The sequence below is a fragment of the Agelaius phoeniceus genome, chromosome 7, assembly GCF_051311805.1.
Source record: "Agelaius phoeniceus isolate bAgePho1 chromosome 7, bAgePho1.hap1, whole genome shotgun sequence".
Taxonomy (NCBI): domain Eukaryota; kingdom Metazoa; phylum Chordata; class Aves; order Passeriformes; family Icteridae; genus Agelaius; species Agelaius phoeniceus.
This window is the reverse complement of record NC_135271.1, coordinates 22983353-23002526: the sequence shown is the minus strand read 5'-3', so window position 1 is coordinate 23002526 and position 19174 is coordinate 22983353. Positions and strand designations below refer to the sequence as shown.

The following is a 19174-nucleotide window of genomic DNA, read 5'->3' as shown; positions in this document are numbered from 1 at the left end:
GGAAGATAAACCCAGCTGGGATTTGCTTCCTCAGGTGATAGGGAAATTGCTGGAGGGAGGTTCCTGGCCTGACTCAGAGCTTCAAAGCACAGTTCCGAGGGGTGGTACCGACACCCTCCTCAGAACTATCACCGCGGGGAGCCAGCCAGGACCACCCGCCCCGGTGCTGCCACTGCCACGGTACCCGCGGGGAGCGCAGAGCAGCCGGGCCACCCGATACCCGTCGGGGCATTGGCACAAGCGGCTGGGGTTCTGGGCAGCGGAGCGGCCGCGAGCCCGCTCCGGGAGGCGCGGGGACACCGGCAGACCCAGGGCCTTGAGGCGGGGAGGTGCCGGGACAGAAGCACGCCTGGCCGCCCCGTCGCAGCGATCCCGTGAAAGTACTCGGGGACTGCGGGGAGAGGATTTGAGAAAGAGGAGATTTCTCCGCGGAAGGCGAGCTGAGGCGTGCGAGGGAAAGGCCGCTCCGTCGCGCTGAACCTCCAGGCTGCGCTTCCCCCGCCCGTTGCAGGCCCGTCCCCTGCGGGTGCGCGTCAGCTGGGCGCGAGGCGGAGCTGAGGAGCGCGACGCGTGCCGGGAACGTGCCGGGGGCCGAGGCGGCTGCGAGGACCGATGGATCCCGAGGGCGCGGTGAGGAGCCCGGCGGGGCCGCGGGGCCGGGCAGCCGCCCCGGAGGGCGGGCGGGCAGCGGGGCCGTCCCGCTGGGGCGCCCCGGCTCGCGCCCGCCCGCGCGGGGCCGCCATTTTGTCAGTGGCGGCCTCAGGCTGTGGAGAAGCCGCTGGCGGCCCCGGGTGTGCGGGACACGGTGCCGGGGCAACGGGGTCTGGCTCGGACCTTCCAGCACACGGACTCTGGAAAGCAGAGGTGTTTAGGGAGAGAAGTACGCTTAATCACCAGGCCTGGCTGGGGGTGTGCTCAGTGTAAAGTGAATATTGGGATTCTGCTAACGAACAGCTGCCAGACGCACTAAGTAATCGATAAAAATATTGATGGATGTAAATATCCGTATTAATTGGGGAAATTGATAAAAAGGAAGCTTACAAAACAGTAGAAACAAATATTTAGGCAAGTGATGTGGTGATGGCACGTATTTGGTCTTTTAAATACTGTTTTCTTATTGCCACACTGATGATAAAGAGGTGATTATCGCAATGCAAATTTTAACATGTAACACTTTAAACTCACTGGGATTTACCGTATTTACTATTGTGAGTTCATAAGTGGTGTGTTTAATTCCTCATTTCTTCCATTGGGGTATTTGCGTTTGTGGCTTATTTTAATGTATCGGCTCTTAAAACATGTATAGAGAAAATGCAATTTGGCCTCTTTGAGGTACGGAATACGTTTTGGCTGTGCTGTCAACTGCTAATTGTTATAGCTGAATCCAGAAGTTTGTGTGCCGAACACAGTTGCCAGATGATTATACAGTTGGAGTTTGCTGTGAGAGATGGAGACTGTAACCTGTTTTGTTCTTCAGGAATTTTTTGCTGCAAAAACAAATCCTCTTGGGGACTGTAGTGGTTCCTTGCCTGCTAGAGGTGGGGTTGGTTCAGGTTAGTGCTCTAGAGCATTCCCAGTAGGAGAGATGCATACTGGATTCTCTTGAACAGATTGGGTTAAAAGCCTCAGGTTTTTCTCTTCCCCAAGTGTATGTGTTTTAGTACATTTGGAAAGGACTTGTGTCTTCTCTAAAACTGAAATTGCATGAACTAAGCTGGATTTATTGTCTTTCAGATATCCATAATAATAGTATTAACCCATTACTTAGAATTAGTAGGAGTAACTCTTAGGTAGCTAAAGAAGTATTAAATAATCCTGTTGGAGAAGTTAGTGACAATACTACACGGCTGCTTTCCAGCTATCATCTTCACAGTTAGGGTTGACTTTGTAAGGCAGTATTATTTTGTTTTGAAAAGAGTTTACAATTAAATTGTTTCACTGTTCACAGGTGTAAGCATGGTGGAACTTAAAACATCAGGCAGGCTTCACCAAATAATGGTTTCCATGACATCCCATTGTGTTATGCTCTTTTACTGGGGCAAGAGCAATCTGGTTGTTCTTCTGCAGAGGGAATTTCTGTTCGGCCTGCTGTGTTGTGTTTGTAGGCTGAGAGGATGTTGAATTAAAATACCAGTCTTCAAGACCTGTTCTCATCGGGTGTGTGGAGATTGTTGACTTCCTGTGGCAGAATTATGGGTGCTCAGCACTTGGAAAATTAATCAGAGGCTGTTGCAGAGAATAGACTTGTGTAGATGTGTGTGAGAGTACAGACTGAGCTTAAAATGTCCATTCTATATAGGTTGAAAATAAGGGCTTCTAGTAGCGAGAAGATATGTTGTATAATAGAATTCATAACCAGAAATTTATGCAGCAGGGTGCTTTGCAAGTTGAAGCAAGATTGGTGTCCTGTTTGGAAGTGTTTAACATTGGACTTCAGACCACAGTGTATTCACCAGTTACAGAATTGATTAAGATTGAGCTTGTGTTTAAACATTGAGCTACATTCTGAATAAAAATACATGGTTAATGTTCAATATCTGCTGTGCCTTCTGAAAAATTCTGTATGCATTGTCTGTTGAGAGTTGTTTCATTTACTGATAAATAACGAGTAAGATTTTGAAAATGTTTTCTTTCAATCAGCAGGCCACTGATCAGATGCAAACAGAATCTTTACCTTCATGTCCCAACACTGTGTCACCGGTGAGGTTAAACAATCTGATCGGTTCTCCAAGGTTCGGAACAGTTACCCCAAATCGTGTCTTTGTTGGAGGAATTGATTTTAAGGTATTCTTCCCTCTTTTTGCTGTTAAATTATAATTTATAACAGTATAAAAATCAACAGGGAAAAAGGAGAGACACAGTCATGTGTATTTGTTTTGTTGGTAAGTTCTCTTCACTTTAATAGCCAAACCTACAGTAGAGGATAAAGCTTTAAGCCTTGATTTCCATAACAGTCCTACAAAGTTGACTCTGTACACCTAGCTACTACAAGCTTTTGATATACCAGTTCTTCAGAGTTTTCTTTTTTCAAAATAAATAGCTTTGTTATCAGCAGAGCTGATGGAAGAAAAACATGTAGAACGTTTTGTTTATGTATACCACTTAGTGTAATTTAATAAACTGTCACAATGTTTCATATTGCCAGTGGAGCAAACCTCAGTGGCTTTTGTTCCTCTAACACTTCTGGTTTACACAAACAATTACAGTGGGCATATTCCTCACCATAGTAATTTTCTTAAAGGCGAGAGTTTGTTTTTAAAAGAAGTGTGTAAGCTTTTCTGGGTAATTTGCATATTGATCTTAATTCCTAGAATGCTTGTGCCTTTGTGTGTTCCCTAAAATCTTTAAAGAGCAGTGAACATTGGGCCACTCTCACCTGCGGGAACTCAGCACATCACTCTGGATGTCCAGAGTTACTGAGAGAACCCTTGGGGGGGCTCAGAAATCCTGGAATGTTGCCAGGAGTGCCTGGTGGCTTGACTTCAATCCCTCTAGGGATGTGCTACCTGTTTGAGGACATGAGAGTCACTTGGGAGTGAATGGTGCAGGAATGATGTATTTACAGGGTGAGATGTAGATTTTAGGGTTTTGGTACAGGGGGGTTATGGAGACAAGATGGAGGGATCGGGGCGTGTCTTGTCCTTCTTCTTTCTTCTTCTTGTCATCCATTTTCTGTGGTGATGTTGGCACTTGGGGATTGGTCCATGGTGAAGGTGCACTTGCTAATATGGGTGAAAGGTATTGGGAAATAAAGGTAAATATGATGTATGTAGTTTTTAGTATAAAAAGACACGACCGCCCTGTGGGTGGTCAGAGTGCCCTTGGCTGCCTTGCAGGTCAGACCTCTGCTGGGCAGAAAGAAAATTCTGTAGATAAGAAATAATAAACAATCTGGAGACCGAAAAACTGAAGAGTCCAGACTTGTCCTTTGAAGTGCGGGCTGCCCCAGAACCACCCTGTGCGTGTCTGGGCAGAGACAAACACCTGACTGGACACTCACCTTGTTCAGTTGCTTTTAACATTTGTGATAAGCTTAAGGTTTTTTCTCTCTTCCCCCTTTAGATAACTAATTAAGCCATTGACTTTTGCAAAACATGCTTAGCTTGCTTAGCTGTTGCTTTGTTCCCACCAAGAGTATTTTCTCTGCATCAATCCTCCTAGGCTGAGACCTTCTGAGTACTGGCTCATTTGAAGAGGAACAAGAATTGACAATTCACTTAGACTATTTTACATAACAAGTGCAAGAAATTCCAGAATCTTCTATTTTATTTGGCAGAGATAATTCAAACAGAGGGGTTCATATTCTAAGATCTACAGGACCTTCAGTACATTTAGACTTCATCAAGTGGCACAGTAGCTTTTTGCACCAATAGTAAGCAAATTTCTGGAGCTAAAAAAAGACTTCTCTTGCACTCTTCTGTCTTCACTGCAATTTCAAAGGTTAAAATACTTTTCTGTCTAACATCAACATTTTTATTAATTATCATACTTATTGTTCATTTTGAAGGGTCTCTTGACTTGGTTCAGTTGCTGATACTTCAAAATTTATTATGAAATTGTATTTTCAACAGCAGTTTAAGCATGTTTGTAATCATAAAGAGGATGGAATTTTTTTGCAGAGGGGTGAGGAAATAAAGGGATGAAACCTCTTTAGCCATTTTAGTTGCTTTTCCATTTGGTATTATTCTTTATATCAAACACAGCCTTAAATTTCTGATCTCATCCTCATAGGGTTTATATGTCAGGCTTGAATTGCTTTCTGTTGGCAATCTCATGGCAAAAAGTATTGGCATTTTTGGCATTTTTTTTAAGCCAAAGGTCTTATTCAAGTCACTTGGGGTGATGCAAAAGCTGTTGACTTCATTTTTGTGGAAAAGGGAGACAGTTAATCAACAAAAACTTACTTGCTTTCTAACAAGTTCTTTTATGATTTTGCCATTTTGTCTATCACCATGGCAGTGATTCCTGTTTGCAAGAGGAAACACCTGGTCTCTCAAATTTAGAGAAACAATTCAGCAAGGGAAGTTAGAGTTGGGAACATTTTCATCTTGGTCTGATGATGCATCTTTAGTGGTGCAGGCCATGTGTCACTGACAAAGGCTAATCCTAAGCCTTTACCCTTCTTAAAGAATCTGACAAGGGCCTCTGTATTATCATAAGCAGGAAAAGGCAGGTCCTGAATGTGTTTCTACTAAGTTTCTAAATATTATGTTTGCACAGATGCTTCCAGATTTCACTGTGCATCTTAGAACAGCATTTCCTTCTTATTCGGCATTAATGCAGTGCTCTGCATGTAAACCTTTGTCTTTCCAAATTCATAGTTCTGTGTAGCAAGCCCTTATGTCCTTGGGTAGTATTTTGAGCACTGATCAGTTTCAGACTTGGATGAGGCACATAAACCTTTGATGTGCTGGAGAGGATTCCCTAAATTGTATACAAACAGTCAAAGTCATTAACTTAGAAGTAAAACAATACTTGGTATACTTGAAGGTAAGGAGGAGTATAGATGAGTGGTGTGTGCATATAACTGTGCTTCTCCCAGTGTTAGGTGTAGCATTAACTAAGGGCTATACAGAATAAAACTTAAAACTCAAGAGTGATGCTTACTGCATCATATGTGATATATGCTTACATTGTAAAAAAATATTCATAGAAGGCAGAGGAGTGTTCACAAAGCTTAGGTGAGTCTTTACATTAGAAAGTTGTCTTATTCCCTGCATACTTGGAAGGAGGCAGTTCCTTCCAAGTTGACTTGGACCGCTCTCCATTGGAATAACATTTTCTTTCTTACAGTGGGGAGTTTGTGTTGTGTGCTTGTATGTATTTGCAGACTCTCATGTTAAAAACACTTCAGAAGGAGGGATAATGGTATATTGAATGGATTTGACCGCTAAATCACTGTGGTTTAGGGGGATTTATGTGGCCTGTGTATATCTATATGCTCTGTTGTATTGCAGTTGAAAGTATGGCAGTGATTTTTTGTACTGTAAACTGCTCTAGCGTGTAATTAACAGAAAATAAAGTTTGGATCTAGTACACCTGCTTCATTGATCTTAACTGTAAAAGGACAGTTGTTACATAAATCTACTAATGAGAAGTTTCTAGAATTACTGTTGAATAATTAATGTAGTAGTTAAGTGGGCCCTGAGGCTCATACTTACTCATTCTTCTGTCTTCATAAGCAGGGTTATAATTAGTTTGTAGCAAAGTACATCCATTAATAGTCTTTAGGTAAACATTGAACTAATTAATTGAATAACTATGCAAACCAACTTTTCCTTTTTTTTCCCTCTTGATTTACTGTACTAGACTAATGAAAATGACCTGAAGAAGTTTTTTGCCCAGTATGGCAGTGTGACAGAAGTGAAGATAATAAATGACAGAGCTGGAGTATCAAAGGGGTTGGTATAGAAGAATAAGTGTATTGTGGAAATTGAAAATAACAGAAAGCTGACCATAGTAAATTTCCTTTTTATAGTTCACAATATTTTATCACTGATGTTTCAGTTATTCCATGTGTGTGAAAATCTGTTCTTGCCCTTTAATATCTCTATATAAATGTCTCCAATTTGCATAACTAAAACTCTTAGTCATGTTATAAGATGAAGCTGTGTGTAGCTAGGACAGAATTAATAGTTTCCATTTTTTTCAGGTTTTCTTAGTGACTATTACTTAAGTAGATTATCCTAGCAAGGTTATTTAGTTATTAAATATATTTTTATTACTGAAAGCCAGTATGGAAAGGAGCCTAAAGTGGAGGAAGAGCTGAGATACACCCGATTGTGCTGGAGTGCATGGCAGTAACAGACTTTTGTGTGAAGATTTTTGGAACAGCAGCATAGGGGACAAATCTGATATTAAATCATGATTACTTACAATGGAGACTGAGACTGGAAGTCAGGAGAAATGACAAAGAACAAATACAGAGAAATATTAAGCTTGCATGGTGAAATTATTGCTGCAACCCAAAGGAAGGTGATGTCAATAAGGTGGGGAAGTGCACTGCCAAAGGGAGGAAGAAGGGCTGAAGCAAAAAGGAGTGTGCATGAGAGTTCACCTCTAAAGTTCTCTCCTGAGGAGTAAGGACAGTTTAATGCTGTCAGAGCTTAACATGTGTCAGCAAGTTATGTGCTGAGCTGCAGCTCTTGGCACAGAGTGCACTTGCATGACTTCAGGAATTTGGTCCAGATCTGTCACCAAGCCTCTTGCCCTTTTAGTAAACTCCAAGAAGTTCCAAGAAGTATCTGAAAATTGCATGTGTGTGTCCATATAGCCCATAATAATTATGCAGTTGTGATTACCAACATATGTCTCACAGCACATCTGTTGGAAAATAATTACTTTCCATGCTGTTAGGATTTCTACTGAACTCCAAGCACAGGCTTTGTTGCTTCTGCTTGACAAATGATTTTAAAAATTTACAAGTTTGTGATTACATCCATTAGTTTATTATCCAGACAGTGTACAGAATGAAAATTCTGTGTAGGTAATGTCCCAAGCAGGAGAATACTTTGTCTTCTTTGAACTTGGAAATGTTTCCAGTTAAGAGATGCCAATACAAGAAAAGCCCACAAATTTGAAAGTACAGCTGGTCAGATTTATTGAAGTTCTGTATTAAAATTAACATAGAAATGCTCACAAAGAATGATAACCTTGTATTGCAAAATCTGATCTGCTGGCAGGAGGGGTAGGAGCTCGTACCTTCTGTAATGTGACCCTGAGAAATGAGCCATGACCCTAACAAACCATGTGCACAAAAATACACATTTCCTAAATTTCAAATATTTTTGAAATCTGTGAAGTCAGATTTATTGGAGGGGGAGGAAGGTTTTTTGGGTTTTTGTATGTATGTGTTGTATACATTCAGATACTTACTTTGCGCTGGCAGTGCCACCAAGATTACTCTGGGAATGATTTGAGGGGGTTGGAAAAGCAGGAGTTCTGAGTGGAAAGCCTGTTTGATTTATTGCAGCAGTTAGAAGGGGTATTGTCAAAGACATGCTATGTCACAAAGTATGAGAATTGCTTCATCCTTGATCTCCACAGAACTCTTTTTAATGCTAATCCTGTTAAGAATTACAGGAAAATTCACAGATAATGGCTGCATCACTGCTTTTTTGAGAACTCAGTTTAAAATAGTGGATTGTGTTTGTGGCAGTGGGGAGCATTCACAGTTGTGGCTGAAGTAGGTGGGAGCTGTACTATGAATTACAGTACAATATTAACTTGGAAAAAATCCAGATGTCTCATCTTTGGTCACCTCAACAAGTGAAAGGTTTAGATCAAAATCTTTTTTTAATAGCAATGAAGGAATTTAGGGCATAGGCTACAAGAACAGCTGGTCATTCTTGGTAGTATATTGCCACATACTTGAATGTAATTAAAAAGGTGCTAAGAATGCAGTTGTTAATTCAATCTTTACTTCTAGGGTTGTTTTTTTACCCATTAATTTGCCTTGTAATGCCACTTGTAGTGTACATCAAGTAAGTATGTGCTGTGTTTGTAAATACAGACTTTAGAGGCTGAGCTGCTGTCATTTTTGTTTAGGTATGGCTTTGTTACATTTGAAACCCAAGAAGAGGCACAGAAGATTTTACAAGATGTAAGTGACAATCCCCATTATGTTTGTCTCTTAAATGAATTAATTGATTTTGCACTAGGCCTGAGTACTCTGGTCCTCTGTTTGCCAAGTTGCATTTGAAGATAAGTTTGGTCTGATAGTTAAAATGGGTTCAAGAGATCTAATGTAAGATTTTTCTTGTATGAAATTCTGATCATACTCTGATTTTTATTTTTTTTTCTTTTGTCCTACTCTTCTATTTTGAATAATGTCTCTAGAACTTCCTTTTATGTTGCAGTCTACTAACTATGTGTTAGTATTAAAAACAGACCTTGAGGAATTTCACCAGGTTCCAGACACATATCCTAGGATCTGGTTTCAACATAACTGCTCTCATGCTCAAGTGTCTAACCTACTAAGTTATTTTTCACTTCTCAGATACCTAGATCTGTGTAGAAAATAATAATGTCTTATTTCTTTAATTCTAGGCTAAAAAGCTCAACTATAAGGATAAGAAATTGAATATTGGACCAGCAATAAGAAAACAAGTGCGGAGTCCTAATGCTCGTATGTATTTTTACTTGCATTTGTGTATTGTCAATGCGAATAGACGTTTTTAACCAAGATCTACCTGGTCTTGCACTGCATTAATGCTGTGTGTGGCACGTGCTCAGAATGGTTTGCAGTGGAAGCAAATGCATGCAAGTGGAAATGTTGAAATAAATAGATTAATGGTGTCTTGGTTCTTTTATCTCTCAGTGTGTTGTTTCTTTTACTTTATTGGAGAGAATTACCTATCTAGGAACAAACTGAATGGAAGTTCAAGTTGCCTGAGAGAATCTTAAATCTAAACATTCAGTGTGTCCTCACAGGTTCTACAGGATAAAGCAGGCTCTGCTGGTTAGTGGCGTTGTTATTCATTGATTATTTTCTGTTATTAAAACCCATTAGGATTGTTGCATCTTGCTTTCTTTGGTAGAAATCATAAGGAGTGCGTGGTTGTAGTCCCCACTCTCTTCTTGAGCTGTTTCTTCTAAGATACTGAATGGATACTGAAAATGTAGGCTATAAACCACCAACTTTTAAGAAGAGATCTGTCAGTTGTCTTCAGGAAGGGCTGTGTGTCAGAAATGTAAAATAGATTTATTTTTCAAGTGCAGCAGGCAATGAAGTGTACTTTGGGACTTGGCTGCAGTATTTGTCCTATGGTGCCTTTTGGAACAGTTAGGAAAAACCCATCCTTTTGCTCATCTTCATTCTGAGGCAAGAATACAGAAGAATGTTGATTTAATTCTGAAGCTTTCTTTAATTTGTCAGGCTCTGTTATTAGTGGTTCACGTATACACTGCTGCTGTTGGTGCAGACAAGCTTGCTGAAGACAGGAAGTCTGCCTCCTCCCCTGCTTGTGCCCAAGTATGCCCCTTTCCCTTGTGTAAGTGTATGGGTTATTATTTGCCATGGGGAAATGGAATACTTGTTCCAAATGTATAGTTTCTTTGCTCTAGAAATTATTCAGTATGATCTTTGCTCAGTCATCATCATGAGATTGTATGCCATTTTCTTGCTATGCTTTATTTCACTTTCCATCTTTGACTTGTATTTTCTCAGTTGTGTTGCCTGACTTGTGGGAGTTCCTTCCTCTGACTCTTGTAATGAATGTGTAAATTGATAGAAAAGGGGCATATATCTGTTTTAATTGAGACATGAGGCAACAGAGGGGTAACCAAAAATCTTTAAAAACAAGATTTTCAAAGAAAGCTGCTGCGTTCTTTTGAGATCTTTCTTTGTAGACCTGTTCAACTCCCTGTTGTCTCTCATGCCTAGGATAGATCTGTGATATAGGATCATATTGCCATCCAGATGCTTCCTAGGGCCTGGTTTCAGTAAGTCTGCACTCATGCTCAGTGTATCTGTCACCAGAATGCTTTGTCCTACTGCAGCTCATCTTGGGTTTGTGAAGCCAGAACACCTGGACTTAAAATGTCACTGTAGAGCTGTGGGTTCCATCATATTCCACAGAATTAGAGAGCTGGACAATTAACTTCTGTCCTCTAGCCCACATATATAGTGCTTGTCTTTCATACTGTAAAGCAAAATTATTTTTAGCTCTTCTGTCATAGGATCATTTGGGATGAGAGCTTTGAACATAATTGGGAGAGCCACTTGGTCTGCTTTTCCCCAGCATCAAAATGTATTTTTTCATCAGTGAATTTTCTGCGTTTGATGAGGAAGATTTCCTTTTTCTTTGCCAGAGATTTACTCAACACTGGCAGAAAGTTTGTGCAGTTACTTGTGCAATTACTTGGTGGCTAGTGGACAGGATTGTTGGCCATGGGATTGTGTTGATCTCCTCATCTGAGATAGCAGTAAGTGCTATTCTAGATTGCTGACTGGAGCTAAAACAGCCTTTAGCTTTCCTAAGGTGTGCTTAACGTTATCCTAACATTGTAGCCTGTCTATGGGTAATCTATCATCTGTGTTGTATCCAGGTGTCTTAAGGCTTTTCTAGGAATTAGTCAAACTCTTACTATCAATAAAAGCTCTTGAATCTCTGTGGGACCCTTCTTGGTCATCATCCACTGAGCATTCTGGTTATCTCTGCAGTGTTTTGTCTGTTCATAAAATGGCACTTCATTTTATGAAGTGTTTTTTGGGGTGGTTTTTAAGTGGTGGTTTTTACCTTTGCAAGGCAAGATAAAAAATTAAAACTTACTTAGTGATGTTGTTTCTATTGTGTTCTTACTGATTTTTCTGTACATGTTACTATTTTGTGATTTCATCTTCAGCTACAGAATTAATTTTGTCTTTTTTTCTCTCCAGAAATCTCCCCATATTATGGGTTGTGTTTAATTATTTGTATGGATGTCATCTTCTGCAGCCTTTCCCATCTAGCTCTGGAGACATCCTGTGGCCATCTGCTTTCATGATCGTATTTGAGAGGGAATTGAGATGGCATTAGACAAGCTGCTCCATGTTCCTTCCTTTGAATGTTTTCTTTCTGTGAAGATCAAAAGTGATCTTCTCTTTTTTTTTCTTGGTATACACATCTGAAAAAAATTATTTACAAGTAAGTTTTTAAATATTTATTCCAGGTTCTGCTGTGACACCACAAGCTGGTACAATGTATGCAACTACTGCTGTATCACCAGAAGCTGGTACAATGTACTTGACCACTTCCAGTGGATATCCATACGTTTACCATAATGGAGTGGCTTATTTTCATACATCTGAAGTCTCTCCTGTTCAGCAGCCATGGCCAGTAAGGAATTTATTTTGATACTTATGCTTTTCTATGGACCAGGCTAGCTGCAGTGTTCTCAAGTCCCTTCTGCTTTATTTTCTTCAGCTATGCCTCATTCTAGATGCTTAATTGGCTTCCTTATATTAGACTTTATTTTGTGTTGCTTGGTTGTTTGGTTTTTTTTTAAATAACACTTCAGTTTATTGTGCTTCTACAGAGCACTTTTCCTTTGTGACCTACTGAACAGGACAGTTCATAATCAGTCTGGGCCTTGCCCCAGGAATAAGTTCTACTGTCTCTAGATAGTGATGGCCTAGTGCTTTCTAGGAAGGTGTGAGTGGGTATGCCAGAGATTTTTGTTTGATCTAACATAGGCTGTTAGAGACACTGGATTTGAAGCAGTTTGGGTGTAGGTTAAAATTTTGTGAATCATTTTCAAAAGGGAGGGGCGTGGTTCAGTATCGTAGTACTCCAGAGCTGTGTGTAGTAGGAGTGACAGTTGATGAAATTGCTGCATTAAGATTTGTAACTTCTTTTCTTTTGAAGTCTCGCTCTGTTTCCAGTTCACCTGTGATGGTTGCTCCACCTGTTTATCAGTCTCCTACGTACCATTATCAGGTATCTGTTTGAAAATGATTTTCAGACCATCACTAATCCTCCAGCCATGCAGTACTATTTGCAGCACTGTCCCAGGTCTCTTTATTCTTAGGAGATAGTTTGTAATAGTAGTGTGAAACATATATTTTAATTTCATTGAAGATTTTTCAGTAGAATACAGTTTATTTTGCTATGTAACTTCATGCAAGTTTAATAAGTTACATTTTCTTTTGTAAAGACAAAAAAAGATTGTTGCAGGACAGCTGGCTTATCGTCTAAGCCAGACTCCTGCTTAGAGTAGGGCTGGCTAGATCAGGTTTCTTGGATACTTGTCCAGTTGGGTTTCAAGTAGCTTCAATGATGAAGATTCCACATAATGTTTCTGGAGAGCCTCTTCCTATACTTGACCCTTCTCACAATAAAGACCTTTCCCTTAAAGGCACATTTTTTACTGGTCCAGCTTGGGTCCATTGATTCATGTGCTCTGAGCATCTCTGTTGAGAACCTGACTTAAGTTTTGAAGTTTACGAAACGGTCAAGTTGGAGGCTGAGTGGAAATAGATAAAACCATGTTCCTGAGTAATTTGGGGCTTAATGAAAATCATATTTCCTCTTTTTAGTTAAGAATTAATTACAGATTTGACAATAGTAGTCATTCTGTGTGTATTTGTTCTTCACCACATTAGTGACAGCTTCTTGTTCAATTTTAGGCACCAACACAGTGTCTTTCAAGTCAGTGGCAGTGGTCTGTTCCACAGGTAAATACAGGTTGTAGTTGCAGCATTTTACCATTACTTTTCACCTAGTTTGAAGGTTTGCTGTGCTTATCTAAGAGTGAGATTTCCCACTATTCACAACTTGGTTGAAATTAGTATTAATTGCTGTGTTTTGGTAATGTATTTACAACATTTACTGCTAAAATGGAAGGGATAAAGTAACATCTGTTGAAGCATTAAATGTAAGTCTGATGTAGAGAAAACATCTTCCCCTCCCCTTCCATTTAGCAAAATATTTGTATCAAATTAGCTAACAAATTCTTTAGAAGCAGTTAAAAACTACCAAATTTCACCTGATTAAAGAAGTAGCTATTAACTTAGTAATTAACTGACAACTCTGACATTTCATAGGGGTAGAGTTATCAGGAGCACGTAGACACACATTGGGTGAAATTAGACCCAGGCCCTTGAAGTAGGAAGAAGTTATTGTTAACTTAGTCATTTTGTGGGGAGAGTTTATCTGTTTTGTAAAAGAGCAGCTTAATATGGAAATCTGAACACTTGAGGAACTTAAAGTGTTTGAACCTGAAGGGAGGACCAAGTCTCTTAAGCTTGAGCTGTTGCAATGTAGCCTCATTACTTTAATAGCAGCCAGCTTTGTCCAGTTATGGTCTGTTCCACTCTAATAGAGCAATCCACTGCTTTGAAATCAGGATGCTGAATTACAGAGATACTCTAATTATTTTAAAACAAAAAACTTGTTTTGCTAGTGTAACTGTGTTGCAAGGGAAAATTTAACTCAAGTATGTTTCTGTGATTTTGAGATTAAATGTGAATTTTACAAGTTTTAGGATTTTGCAATGCTCTCCAAAATGTGACTAAAATCTGAAAACCACATAAAATTAAAGGACTTTTTTTTCTCCTACTACCTGACCTTTCTATCCACTTCCCTCTCATTTAGTCTCTTTAGGTTATCAAAGATTAATTTGACACTTTAAAATAAAGCTTTATATTTTGTTTATATGTAGCAAAGACTGTAAAATAAGCTCTTCTATTTATCCTGCTTAAATTAGAAAATTTATTTGAACAATGTGTTCTATTTCAGTCTCCTACCTCTTCACCTCCACTTCTGTACCTGCAACCATCTGAAGTCTTTTATCAGCCAATAGGAATTAACCAGGAAGGTGGATGTATATCTCCACCTCTCCTAATGGAAGCTGCAGTTCCTGAGGTATTATAAAAAATGCAAAAAAAAGTGCTGAAAATTAAAGTGCTTATTCGTGATTGAAAAATACAATCTTTTATTTTAAGCACTGGCTATTAGAGCAGTGAGGTCAACTGTTCTGGTACGTATGTTGATGTTAAATAATTTCAGGTGTCCTCAAGTTAGAACTTCTTTTACTGTGTAGGAGAATGCTTTGATTCTGAAATATTTTAGAGAGTCACAAATGTATTGCAGACAGCAATATAAGGACTTTTGAATTGGTTTTGTTTGCAAGTAATGTTTAAATAAAATGGGAGTTCATTCTTTGGAATGTTGGGTTGAATATCCCTGAACCACAATATTTTTCTAAAGTAATTCTTCTCTGAGTAGAAGCTTGTTTCTATATATTCTGATGATCTGAATTAATTGAGTGCTTTATTATACTTCAAAAATTTCTTAAGCATTAGAAACGTTACTGATATAGAATCAAAAACTGTAAGCAAAAAAAACTTATTCAATCAATCTCTTGATGATTGGATATGAAAAATGATAGTAGATGGCTACAGGAAAAACTGAATTACACACATTTTCACTTTGGTATTAATTGGTACTCCTCAAATAATTGTTCCTCATGAACAGGGAGGCCAAAATAAATGTTAAATTAGGACATCTAATTAATAATACTAGTAATCAAGTATGGTTCCAAAAGTAAATGGGTGTTTTATTTCCACAAGAGAAATTCCAAAACTGGTATTTCAGACATCTGAAGTGGAAAATTCTGACATTCTGAAGTAATTTAATTTCCCTACAAAGGTACTGAATAATACAAGGCTTGGGTTATGGGGATTTTTCTTCCTTTCTGAAGGTGCATAAATCCTGGTATATATTTTATAATAATAATATTATTAACAGTACTATTTTACCTTTACTATTTCATGATTTTGATATAAAGGTGTACAAAGATCTGAAATCCATGAGCACTAAGAAAATAGTTGAAATTATTTAAAGAATATTTGGATGTAATGTGCTCTTGGTTTACAGGTAGGCAATTTGTTCATGTTAAAGGAAGCAGTGTGTCAAATTTCAGAGGAATGGTGTAAAATTCCAAGAGTGGTCAGTATTACTTGTATGTAAATATTTTATTAGTATGATACTGTTGGGAATTACATTTTTGATATGCTCGTCTACACATTTAAACACTGTTCTCATTAGAACTGAGTGAAATTTGTAATAGAGAAGCTGCTACTTCTGCCAAGGAAAGTGATTTGTGACACCGATTTAAGATAAACTAAGTTTACTAAACTTTGCTCATCAGTGGGGAAAAACATAGATTTAAATATTGAAATTGTGTTTTAAAAAAGTCAGTAGTTCAGCCCACAATTTGAAGTTTTAAGGATTCTAAATTCATACAAAAGGCTTAAAAAACTGAACATTGTGAAACAAGCTTTTGTGCTAATTTTTTGTATTTTTTTTGTATCAGCTGTATTCTGATCATGGAGTTCAAACACTACATCACCAGCCCTATGTCCAGAGTCACATAGCCATGCCTGCAGCTGTGAGTATCAAACCAAGATAGTTAGAGCAAGCACAGCAGGATTGCTGTCTTCTGTCTTGAAGTAGTGACAGTAAGACAAGAGGGGAATGGTTGAAAAAGTCTTTTATTAATTTATTGGTCCATAAGGAAATGGGAACTATTGGAAACAAACTGAGGTTTTTCTTCAATTGAAGTTTTGTTACAGACGGACAAACATGTTACTTGTTTTGGAACTTCTTGGAGAAACTAAGAAGTCAAAACATGAGTAGTTATTTTAAGACTGAGCTACAAAGTAAACAGCAAATAAGAAACATTTTGAGAGGAAACGGTGAACCTTATTCAGCTCTTTAAGATGATGGTTACAAGTCCTTGTTGCTTTCTCTGGGTCTTTACCTCTTTTTCAATACTTCAGCCTTAGAAAAGCACCTCATGTTATGAAGAAATTTTGAAACATGGAGAATGAAGAGCTGTCCCAGTCAGTCACATCTGGGTGTTTCCTTGTGCACTTCTGATTTAGAAAGGCCATTTGAATATTATTCCATGTCACCTGGTGAAAGTTGTTGGATTTTTTTCTGTTTCCAGTTTAAGGTGCTTTTACCTAAATTAATAAGGCTATTGACGCCATATATGAAATAATGTTAAAACTGATTTGCCTGATGACAGAGATCTAAAGTTGTCAGTTTCTTGATATTACAACCCTTACTCTTCTGTGAGGGCTGCTTACTCAGCTGCAAGTGGAAGACTAAACATGAGTGAATGCAAGTCATGTTGTAAGCTCTCTTTTCCACATATTTTAAACTTATTTTACTTTTAACATTTTTCCGGACTATTGTGTAACAATATGTACTGGGTACTTCCAGCAGAGGGGGCTGTAACCCAAATGTTGTCTTGGAATAAAGTGCCCTCTATTTCTTGCTCATTCTTTCCTGTTTTCTCAGAAGTCTTGTTACCTAGAATTAAAACTCCGCTCTGTTAAGGTCTCAAGTAGATTCACAGGTAGTTAAACCCTTCTAAAGGCTTACTGAATTCTGATAATTTTATTCATTGCAGGTTGATGCTGAATAGTCTTTGTGGTTTAAGTTTTATTTATTTAGTTAGCTTCATTTACTAGTAATTAGTAGTTCTAAGATAGAACTTTCCCTTTAAAATTTTCATACTACCTTTTCACATACCACTTGGAGTTTGAATATGTTTCCCAGGTAATGAATATGATCAGCTTGTATTGTGTGTGTGCCTGAGCTCTCATCAATGATTGAAAAAGGCAAATGTTGGCAGCACACTGCTATGTGTTAGGCAAATGCCTGTGGTATTACCACCTGCTCCCCAGCTGCAGAAGGCAACTGCCTGGTGGCTGTAGTCTGCTTAAAATACCCCAACAAACATATCTGCTGCTTGAAAACTGCCAAGTGGTGGCAGTAGTAATGCCTGAAGTAATGGCTGTACCTTGGAGGTCATCTGCTAATTGCCTCTGTTGCACTGTGTATTCCCAGGGCAATTCCTGGGCTTTGTCCTAGGAGCTGTAAGTCAGGTGGTGGGAGTGGGATGCTACAGCTGGTATCCAGCTATTTTTGACAGTTGTAGACTTCTTACAGCTTTCAAATGCAGCTCACAGCACATCATTCTTTGTGTTCTACCATCAGTACAAATAGTAGTAACTATTGAGTTTTGCCAACAAAATGCTATTTTTTAGTACAAAGTTTTTAATAGTGCTAATGAAAATTAAAAAACAACATATTCCAACTGCCGACTATAAATTATTTTGAGATCCAAATTTGGTATTTAAGATCAAGTTTGAATCAAAAATGCTAATCCTCTCCCTGTTGTTTGTATGTTTGCTAATGACATTGAATATATTTACTTGAAGCTTAATTCTTTTGGCAATTAACAGCATGCTCTCTTGATGAGCGTATGACTTCAGATATTCACGTCTGTACAAATGGATAAGGCTAACATTCATTCTCAAAGGCTGCCAGGTGATGCTTTTTTTTCAGGAAGTGAGAAGATCTCTCATCTCTACTGGAGGTTTCAGATCATCTCCATATTAGAAGATGATATAGGAATGTTTTCATGTTTCCAAAGTGTATATGTTAAACAGTGTCTGGTAGCAAATGTTACCTGGACCATAGTAACAGTGGGAACTTTAGTGAGGATTGAAATTTGTGATCTTTGATTTCAGGCCCAGGACAAATACCTGTGAATTAAGTTTTGGTTTTGTTAAGTGTTTATCTGAAGTTCGGAGGCATTGGCCTGGTAAATGTTAGTTGTATATTTTGTGTGTTTATGAGGGAGACCCCTGAGGCCTGAGGAGCTGAGCACACAATTGCAGTCTACAGAGTGAGCAAAGTGTAAAAGGTTCGGGCACATGGATGGAGTGGGTGGGTAGGGTTTGTTTTATTTTGTGCTTTTAGCTTTTTTTTTTTTTAATCTATGGTTTTGAGCTGCAGTGTCCCCTTTGGGGGGTAGGCATGGTTCTAGTCTGTTGCAGTTACTGCTTTTCCCATAGTTTGTGTCAAGCTGTGGTTTTGGGTGGCATCAACAGTACCAGACAAAGTGTCATTTGTGCTATAGTTCATGGATGCTTGCATTCAGATCATAGTGGTGCATGATAGCCTTTGCATTGTGAGTGTTCTATAAATTTAACTGAACATAGCACTGTTGTTCTCTGCAGGTAAGAGTAATAGGGGAATATTTGTGTTCAGTGTGTGTAAGCCAAATAAATACACATGTGTTTGTAAATGTTTGTATAGATACACATGCAGGTAGATTGATGTAAATTGTGTCTATCATAACAGTTCTGGTGTAATCATTTGGGGAAAAGTTTAGTTATTTTATACTTGTACTGCATTATATTGTCTGATGTCCCATCTGAAGCAACAAAAATATTGCTGCATGTTTTCTGTATAGGTAAGTGAAATGGAAAGAGGCTAAGCCTTTTGTTTATAGATATGTTAGTCTAAGAAATATGAATCTAAACTTCTAGTCATATGATTGCCAAGAGACTTATCACTAGCTGCAGCTAGGTCTTTTGCCCCTAAAATGGCTATTTTAAACTCCACTTGCTAATTGGATATTAACATGGAAAGGTACAGGAAGTGCATGCTTTTTCTCAGATGGTTTCATTCTGTGTCGTGTTTGCAAACTTCTCTTTTCTGTTTGTTTGCTCTTACTTCAGTTCAGTGGGTTTTTTTCTTTTGCTTTCTCTTTGCTTGATGACCTTATGGAGAATTCACTATTAAACATTTGGGCCATTCTAGTCTATCTTTACTGATTAATTTTTTTTTTTTTTTTTTTTTTTTGTGTCCAGTCCTTCCTGTGTGGCTGA

The 19174-nt window shown here is 38.6% G+C and overlaps 1 protein-coding gene across 1 annotated transcript; it reads left to right on the top strand.

The window, feature by feature from the left end:
• The first annotated feature begins 612 nt into the window (after positions 1–612).
• Positions 613–19174, top strand: BOLL (boule RNA binding protein). The gene is made up of 11 exons (XM_077180922.1): positions 613–630; positions 2641–2784; positions 6310–6401; positions 8548–8602; positions 9049–9127; positions 11653–11819; positions 12348–12419; positions 13109–13156; positions 14220–14345; positions 15799–15873; positions 19157–19174. Exons 1-11 carry the CDS (start codon positions 613–615, stop codon positions 19172–19174), a joined length of 894 nt encoding a protein of 297 aa, XP_077037037.1.